At 34.2% G+C, this 9,951-nt stretch overlaps 1 protein-coding gene across 1 annotated transcript; it reads left to right on the top strand.

Annotated features, from left to right (window-relative positions):
• Positions 1 to 6,172: 6,172 nt before the first annotated feature.
• LOC105791406 (uncharacterized) lies at positions 6,173 to 9,283 on the top strand. Its single transcript, XM_012619471.2, has 3 exons — positions 6,173 to 7,511; positions 8,249 to 8,791; positions 8,924 to 9,283. Exons 1-3 carry the CDS (start codon positions 6,570 to 6,572, stop codon positions 9,023 to 9,025), a joined length of 1,587 nt encoding a protein of 528 aa, XP_012474925.1. The 5' UTR covers positions 6,173 to 6,569; the 3' UTR covers positions 9,026 to 9,283.
• Positions 9,284 to 9,951: the final 668 nt, after the last annotated feature.

Genomic DNA, 9,951 nt, shown 5'->3' on the forward strand with positions numbered 1-9,951 from the left:
GTTAAATTAAATTTATTAATAAGTTATGTAATTTATGTAAACACAATTGCTAATTCATTGACATTCAATAAATTAATCGATCAAATTATTGTATGAAAATGATTATTAAACACTAACATTCAATCAGTTAATCGCATCTAACATCGATAGTTTATTAATTTAGGAGTAAATTTGATAACTCATTTCTTTGCCAAAATCGATAAATTTTTCACATTAAACCGAATAAACTAATCGCTCATAATTTATTCAAATACTCAAAAACATAAAGTGCTTTAAGAATTGGCATAATCCAAAATTTAGTAAACTCTGTAGATTGTTTTTGTTTGGGTAAACAGTTCGTGGAGACATATCAAATCATAATTTAAACATTTCAATAATGTAATCAGGTAGCTGCAAAGTTACATGCACAAATTATAAGTAAACAGATACCCATAGGTTCAAAACCAAAAAGCTTAATTAAAACTCCCTTTTAATACTCAAAAATAATAAGTAAACTATTAAGCTAAAATATATCAAAATCAGAAATTTAAACATTTGGATGTGTTTTGTAAGAAAACTATGTAGGAAACATAGGAATAAATACCTCAAATTTCCTCAAATTCAAAACAAACTTCGCAAAAAATAACAAAACACAACTAACTTAGTACCAAAAAACAGGAAAAATACAATGTAGTAAACAGAGGATTATTTAACTACATTTAGATACAAATCAATGTAACAATTTTAATTATCACAACAATCAACTTAATATGAATTGATAAAGTAACATTCAATAATTGAATTGTACGATTCAATCAATTGAAGTGAAGAAATCGAAGTTGTTCCAAGGTTAATGTCTCAACTCTCGAGTAACTAACAAACACATAAAATTGACAATTTCCTATTAACACTGCAAGTAATATTTTATCGCAAAAATAATTTCTTCAAAAATATTAACACCGCAAGTAATATTAACACTGCAAGTAACTAACAAACAAATACATATTCAATTTAACTTCAAAAATAATTTCTTCAACTCCTTCAATCAACTATTTTATCTGCAAGTAATAGCTATAATAAAATATATTTATTAAGAAGTATTTCGAAGATCACCATTCTAAAAACTTATAACTGATTTCAACTATTTGACTCAAGTCAGTTGCTAATCGTTTAATCGGATCGGATTGGGGTTTAAAGAAGCAAATGAAAATGCAGCAACAAGGCATCAAGGCAACACAGAAACAAACCCTAAAAATTTATTTCGATTTTTTCTAATGCTTCAGTACATTGTTGAAGTAAACCCCAAATAGCTAGGACTGAAACAAAACCCTAAAAATTCCACGATAAATACCAGAAACGGCTTACCTATTTAATCGACAAATCTCGTAGCTTTGCCCACCTTGTTTGAAGATCGACTCCAACCTATTTTTTTCCTTCGTATTTTTCTTTGAAATTTTCTTCCCTTTCGACACTTCTTTCTCCGCTAACCTCTCTTCAATTTCCCTCTTTCTGAATTTGGAGGACGACACCAGAGAATTAATTTAATGTCCTCTTAAGAAACGGCACCGTTTAACGTAATTTTAAGTCAGAATTGCGGTGTTTTAAGAACAAACGCTGCTACTGCATCGACATTTACGGCGTTTTAATTAAAAACGCCACTAAAATTTCAAGTACAGAAAGAAACGTCGCCGTTTTATAAAAATATAAGGAAACATTCTGGCGTTTTCCCAAACACGCCACAATTAATATATTATCGAACCGGCGTCGTTTTCAGTAAATTTTATACATCCTTGCGGCGTTTTTAATAAAACGCCACTAAAAGATTCCATCCTTCAACTGAAACGGCGCCGTTTTTGCAAAGTTCAAATATTATTTACGGCGCTTTTAGGGAACATGCCACAACTAAATTTTATTCCCTAAGCCGAAACAACGCTGTATCGGTAAATGCAATAAATATTTGTGGCGTTTTTTATCAAAACGCCGGTAATGTCTACCTTTTGTGGCGTTTTAATTAAAAACGCCACTAAAATTTCAAGTACAGAAAGAAACAGCGCCATTTTATAAAAATATAAGGAAACATTCTAGCGTTCTCCCAAAAATGCCACAATTAATATATTATCGAACCGGCGTCATTTTCAGAAAATTTTATACATCCTTGCGGCATTTATAATAAAACGCCACTAAAATATTCCATCCTTCAACTGAAACGGCGCCGTTTCGGCAAAGTTTAAATATTATTTAAGGCGCTTTTCGGAAAAATGCCACAACTAAAACTTATTCCCTAAGCCGAAACGACGCCGTATCGGTAAATGCAATAAATTTTTGTGGCTTTTTTTTTATCAAAACGCCGCTAAATCTTACATATTTTATTTATTTATTTATTTTTTGTATCATTCATTTAAATAAATAATTACCTATCTATTTAAACAATTAATTACTTAAAAATTAATTTAAATAATTAATTACCTATTTATTTATTTGTTTATTTATTTATTCTTATATTTTGGTCCTATATATACAAATTAAATAATTAATTAACAATATATATTATATGATCCAGTATCAAAAATATCAAATGGTACCTAGGGTTAAATGTTTTAAATATACAAGTATTAATTAATTGTATCATTTAACAAATCTCAAATTATAAACCTTAAACCCTAAATTAACCAATCAATCTACATGCATAAAATGATCACTATCTATTATATATCTCTTAAATAATATAAACTATACTCAAAATTTCAATATATTAAATTTATTATTATCTATTTTACAAATATATAAGAACATATTTACCATAAAAAGTAATCAAACTAATTAATCTAAACTTAAACCCTAACATGACCGTTGAAACCCTAAATCCCAAACCTCAAATCCCTAACCCCTAAACCCAATCCTGAATCCCTAACCCTTAACTCCTAATCCATAACCCCTAAACCTTATTTAATATATAATTAAAACACACTAATTAATCTAAACCCTAAACTCTAACCTGACACTAAATCTCTAAACCCTAAATCCCTAGCTCTTAACATCTAACCCCTAACCTAACCCCTAACCCCTAACCCTTAACCCATAAACCTTAAATCACATTAACCCTTAAACCAGAATCCCTAATCCATAATCCTTAATTCCATAATCTATAAAACTTAAAATTGTAACTCCTAAACCGGTCTTAAATCCTAAATTAACCATATATATACCCTAAACCATATTTATTAAACCCTAAACTATAATGATAATTAAATTAAATATTTTAAAATTAATACTATCTTATCTCTTACTATTTGAAATTATTTAGTATATAAATTAAAAATCAATCAGTCATGTACCCAAAAATTTTAAAATTATGGCTTAATAATAGTATTTTAATTTTTCTATTTTTAACAAATATTTTTCTATGTTTTTTATTTCAATTTATTTATACGAGTCATTATTTCAAATTAATCCATTTTAACAAATATTCATTTAAAATTAAATTGAATTTTAATTAATATAAATAAACAAATTAAATAGTAATTAATTCAATATTTTAAAATTAATACTATCTCTTTTACGATTATATAAGAAATTATTTAATATATAAACTAAAAAAATCAGTAATGTATCCAAAAAACTTTAAAATTATTTTAAATAATAGTATTTTAATTTTTCTATTTTTAACAAATATTTTAAATTATTTTAAATCCCTGAGCATTAGCGGCGCATCCTCAAAAACGCCGCTAAAGCACTGAGCATTAGCGGCGCTTTATTAAAAACGTTACTAAATCCACGAAAGCTAAGAAAACGGCGTCGTTGGGCTTAGGTTTCTTTGCGGCGCCTTCCCAAAAACGCCGCTAAAAGCCTGAGCATTAGCGGCGCTTACTTAAAAAACGCCGCTACATCCCCGAAAGCTCAGAAAACGGCGTCGTTGGGCTTAGGTTTTTTTGTGGCGCTTTATCAAAAATGCCGCTAAAGCCCTGAGCATTAGTGGCACTTACTTAAAAAACGCCGCTAAATCCCCGAAAGCTCAGAAAATGGTGTCGTTGGGCTTAGGTTTTTTTGTGGCGCTTTAGCAAAAACGCCGCTAAAGCCCCTGAGCAATAGTGGCGCTTAATTAAAAACGCCGCAAAATCCCCGAAAGCTCAGAAAACGGCGTCGTTGGGCTTAGGTTTTTTTGTGGCGCTTTAGTAAAAACGCCGCTAAATCCCCGAAAGCTCAAAAAACGACGTCGTTGGGATTAGGTTTTTCTGTGGCGCTTTATCAAAACGCCGCTAAATCCCCGAAAGCTCAGAAAACAGCATCGTTGGGCTTAGGTTTTTTTGTGGCACTTTCGCAAAATCGTCGTTAAAGCCCTGGGCATTAGCGGCGCTTCCCCAAAAAACCCGCTAAATCCCCGAAAACTCAGAAAACGGCGTCGTTGGGCTTAGGTTTTTTTGTGGCGCTTTCGCAAAAACGCCACTAAAGCCCTGAGCATTAGCGGCGCTTCCTTAAAAACGTCGCTAAATCCCCCGAAAGCTCAGAAAACGGCGTCATTGGGCTTAGTTATTTTGCGGCGCTTTAGCAAAAACGCCGCTAATGCTTATTTTCAGCGGCGTTTTCCATGAAGCGCCGCTAATGATCGATCTTTAGCGGCGTTTTTTATCCAACCGCAGCTAAAAACGCCGCTAAAAGCTTGTTTTGGTGTAGTGCATGAGAGTTTCTTTTTCATCTTAAAAAATGTTAAATTTTAATTTCGGTCCATTTATTATACCTAAAATTAAGATTTAATTTTTTTACTTTCATTTCTAATATAATTTGGTTCATATATTTTTATAATATTATTAATTAGTATTAATAATTAATATAATTAATTTTTAATTAAAATATTACGTGGTCATATATAATTTGAATGTCTAAAAGTAATATTATAAGTCAATGATTAAATTTCAAATTTAGCACCTAGACTATGTTAAAACTTGAGATTCAATCTATATACTTTAATTTGTGACATAATTTTGTCCTCTATTTTTATATTGTTTTAGTTAGTCTAAATCGTTAATATTATTAACTATTTCAATCAAAATGTTGATGTCAATTTTCTTAATAACACTATTCTAATAGAAAAAACTATTTTATCATCACAAATTAGAATGGGTGTTTTAAGAATAAAAATCCTAATCAGTATTTTCAACGTTATTTTCATTTTACATGACTAACAAGTGTATATTTTCTTTAATTTCAAAATGTCACACTAAAGAACTTAATAGAAGAATTTTATTGGTGGTAACAACTAGACCGGAATTTTTAAATCCAAAAAGTAGATAGATTAAATTCTTAAAAATAATGGTAGAAGACTAAATTCCAAATGTACGAAGTGTGTAAGGATTTAAAGCATAGTTTTACATTATTATTTTTCCTTTAATTTAAATTTGATACAGTCAAATAATCAACCTTACAGGGAGCGTGGGTTGAAACTAGAGTTGTCTATGGACCGGGTTGGATCAGGTTCAGGACGGGCCTTAACCAAATTTTAGGCCTGATTGATAGGCACGGGTTTGGCCTGAAAAATGGGCCTGAATTTTTGCCTAAGTCTGGCCCGAATAAAAATGGTAAAACTCAGGCTCAGCCCGGCCTACCCGTATTAAATTTTTTTATTTTTTATATAAAAAATATAATACACCAAATATATTAAAAATATTAAAATATCTCAACAAATTGAAAATAAATTAAAAAAATTTCTTTATACTTAAATAACATTAAGATAAGTGCAATTTAACAAACAAATTCCTCTAAAATAATAGGAAAATTAACAATAAAACAAGTGTTATACAATATTTAAACATCAACAACAAAATAGTATCAATATAATAGTGAAAAGATAGTAAAACTGGAGTAAAAAGTGGGAAAACAATAGCAAAACACCAAGGGTTTTTTTAATTGCAAATTCGGACCAGTTCAGGCTTGGGCAAAAAATAGCTTATTTGAGGCCTGGCCCATATTTTAAATAGACTTTATTTTTTATCCAAGTCCATCTTTCAATGTTATATTTTTATTAAACCCTTGTGTTTTTGGACGAAACCCAACCCTGAAACCATATTAGATTAAAAAGCATGACGCATTTAGTCAAAGTGGCATGATTCCATAACGGAGCACTGATGATTTGCCTTCATATGATCAAATAAAATTACGAAGTTGTCAGTATAATCCAAAATGTCAAAATTATGGAAGGTCAGCTGCGAAATGTTTAGGTTCTATTCAACCGAAAATAAAAAATAAAAAAGAAACTTATGTTTCTACAAATCTTACTGAATCACACACCTAAAAGAAAAAGAAATAAAGATAAATATATATTGGCGTAGTTCCAATTCGGGGGTTGTTTGCAACCTGGCAATAATCTAATCCTTCACATTTACTTCTCGACAGCTACAAACTCCTCTTTTTTGCTCTTCATAAATCTTCTTCATGTCTCATTTTTCTTTTAAAATCCATTCTTTCTGGGTATTTTCTAATCTTTCACCCTTTCTCCTACAAATCCAACATGTTCTTCCTCATCTGAATCTAAAAGTGCATGCAGAAGAAAACTAATATTAGTTTTCTTGAACGGAAACTCCAACAAAGTTTCACAGATGGTTTGGGATCAGGTTCAGTTGAGAAGTTCTTCAGGCAACCACCCACTTGTTTCTGGACACCCGAACCGACCAATTCCTAAGCTCATGGTCTGCTCCATCCTCTTCGTCTCGCTTACTTACCTTCTCTACACTCTCAAGCTCTTAACAACCTCTGCTCAACAAACCTTCCACCATACCCCATTTACTTCCTATCTTCGTCGCTCTACAAGCTTCACATCTGCACCCTTGGTTCTCAATCAGACGGCTGTGACAGCTCCACTCCATCACGGCCGTCGTGATGTCCGAGAAAAACAAAAGGTAGTAATGCAAATGGGACAAGCTCCACCGAAGCCAAAGCCGACGGAAATTCACGACGTGGTCTTTGGAATCGCGGCTTCTTCCAAGCTATGGCAGCAGAGAAAAGAGTACATCAAGATTTGGTACAAGCCAAACCAACTGCGTGGTGTGGTTTGGCTGGACGATCGCGTCAAATACTCTGCCCAAGACAACCGAACCCTTCCACCGTTTCGAGTCTCCAGCGACACTTCCAAGTTCCCTTACACCAACCGTAAGGGTCACCGTTCCGCGATTCGGATCTCGAGGATCGTGACGGAGACTTTGAAGATGAATATGGATAACGTCCGGTGGTTCGTGATGGGCGACGATGACACCGTTTTCATCACCGAAAATCTGGTCAGGATTTTGAGGAAATATGATCATACTCAGTATTATTACATCGGAAGCTTGTCGGAATCTCATATTCAGAACATTTTTTTCTCCTACGGCATGGCTTACGGCGGCGGAGGCTTTGCCATTAGCTACCCATTGGCCAAAGCCTTGGCAAAGATGCAAGACCGGTGTATCCAGAGGTACCCCGGCTTGTACGGCTCGGATGATCGAATGCAGGCTTGTATGGCTGAACTCGGTGTCCCACTCACCAAGGAACTCGGTTTCCACCAGGTCGGTGACTCAGTTTTATCACTTTTTTTTTTTTTTTTTGACTTGGTAAAGTGCATTACTATGGGTTGTCCAGCTTTTTCTGATATAAGTTCAATACTTAAATGTTTATATCTAATTATGTTTTGGGGTAAGTTAATCATGTTTGAATGTAATGCTTAAGCTAGTTAATGAAGTGTAATGAGAGTAGATACTCATTTCCCGATATGTAAAGTTCAGGTGGCGCTGCCACATTGGTTGGTGAAGCAGCGGTTAATGCACAATAATTTTAGTGTCATCCACCTGGGGTGGGTGATTAGTTCAGTGCACATTTTTCGTCTTAGACGTGGGTGAGGAGGTGGAACCCACGTGTTGATAGGGTTTTAGACCTGGTTTGGTTTTGTAACAATTATGTCGTCTTTTGGTCAGTCGATATTCTGGTACGTGGTTGCCACGCTCTTTTGACTGTAAGAAAAAAGACCTTCAAGGAACCGGTGGAGCCAAGCCCCACACCAACTCCCCATATATTCGTGGCGCACATGAGTCAGTTGTTTGAGTTGTGTGCATTTGTAGATCAAGTGTCTTTATCTATGAGATATGTTCCATGTTAGTGCTCAAAGTGGATATATTTATGTTTAATATATATATTCTTGCTGGTTCCACTAATGTTAATGCTATTACTTTATTACTTAAAGATTTTGTCATTGAAGACACTATCTGATTCTAAGTTCATTGCCTATTGGTTTATGCATTGCAATCAGTATGATGTGTATGGGAACTTGTTCGGGCTCCTCGCCGCGCATCCAGTCACTCCATTGGTGTCACTACATCACCTTGATGTTGTTGAGCCAATTTTCCCCAATGTGAGCAGGGTTCAAGCCCTTCAGCGCCTTATGTTGCCTACAAATTTGGATTCCGCAGGGATCATGCAGCAGTCCATCTGCTATGACAAAACCAAGAGTTGGACCATTTCGGTTTCATGGGGTTTTGCAGTTCAAGTTTTTAGAGGGATCTTTTCACCACGGGAGATAGAAATGCCTTCGAGAACATTCTTGAATTGGTACAAAAGAGCAGATTACACAGCATATGCATTCAACACTCGCCCTGTTAGCCGAAATCCATGCCAAAAACCTTTTGTGTTCTACATGTCAAGTGTGAGAATGGATTCTGAACTGAACAAAACTGTGAGTGAATACGAGCGACACCATGTTCCTCATCCTCTTTGCAGGTGGAAGATGGCTAATCCTGATGAGCTTGAAACAGTGATCGTACATAAGAAACCGGACCCTCATTTGTGGGACAGAGTAAGTTTCATTATTTGTTACTTCATTTGCACTTATTCTTGAAAAGGTCAATCTCTAATCAGTTATTCTTAAGATTTTCGTCTGGAGAATACTATTCATACTGACATGGCTATGGGGTTTTTTAATTGGCAGTCGCCGAGGAGAAACTGTTGCAGGGTTATGGAATCAAAGGAGCGAAGAAGGATGGTGATAGATGTGGGTGTATGTAAGGATGGTGAGGTGAGTGAAATATAGTTATTAATAGTTGATTGATTGTTTTTATACAGTTTCTTTCATTTATGTTTACTAATTTTATGTCCCCCAAATCATCATCTGTATGCAAGAGTAGAGACAGTGTAAATGGGGAAAACCAAGGTACTTATATAGATTGTGTAAGAAAGTGCAGCTACATACAATTTTAGACCTTCATTTAGTGTGGGAGAAATGTTTTTGATAGTAGTGGTTATTTACAACCTAAATAAACATATTAAGAAAACATGTCTTGCTGAAGCATCCAGCGACCAGAATCATATGTTTGATAAAACAGAACAAGCCATGTAAAAACAATGAGGTTGACTATGATGTTAATGTGGTAATATCTGTATGTCTCTAACAAAATGAGGCCATTCAAAATCGAACGTTACTAACGAAAGGAGTTAAGATCGGAGTCAGTGAAAAAAAGGGCTGATACATTTAATTGACAGCTTTAAATAAAAGCTTTGGCAACAGTCGGCGTGATAAAACAGAAATGCAGAAGAGGCCAAAACTAAAACTCGCATGCAAAGTTAGAAACAAGTGTTGCAGACACCGTTTTTTGATGATATTACCAGTGTCCCCCCCACGAAGTACAATTCATTCAGTCGTGGACGAGAGAACATGGATCATTGGATTCCAGAGTATGAAGGTGTTTGAACAAGTTAATTGAATTGAAGGAATCTAGGCACTGGACCCTAGGGATGGGACCACAAATGTGTTTAATAGCATCTGCAGACATCAATATAGTAGAAGTGGAGTAGAAGAAGAAGATCCTTTGATCCAAGACAGGGGACGCTTGGTTTCATTGCTGGGAGTCTGTTTATTAATTGATGATTACTCCAAAAGCCCAAACCCAGTCAAGGAATCTTTAGTGGTCCACCTGCTCCCCTTTTTCATAAATTATTTAATTATACGTCATTTGGGCT

Source organism: Gossypium raimondii, chromosome 8, assembly GCF_025698545.1.
Source record: "Gossypium raimondii isolate GPD5lz chromosome 8, ASM2569854v1, whole genome shotgun sequence".
Taxonomy (NCBI): Eukaryota; Viridiplantae; Streptophyta; class Magnoliopsida; order Malvales; family Malvaceae; genus Gossypium; species Gossypium raimondii.

Coding starts and splice junctions, on each gene's coding strand:
- LOC105791406 (XM_012619471.2), top strand. CDS start 6,570: ATGGTTTGGGATCAGGTTCAGTTGAGAAGTTCTTCAGGCAACCACCCA. Junction 7,512..8,248: donor AGGAACTCGGTTTCCACCAG/GTCGGTGACTCA, acceptor CATTGCAATCAG/TATGATGTGTATGGGAACTT. Junction 8,792..8,923: donor ACCCTCATTTGTGGGACAGA/GTAAGTTTCATT, acceptor TTTAATTGGCAG/TCGCCGAGGAGAAACTGTTG.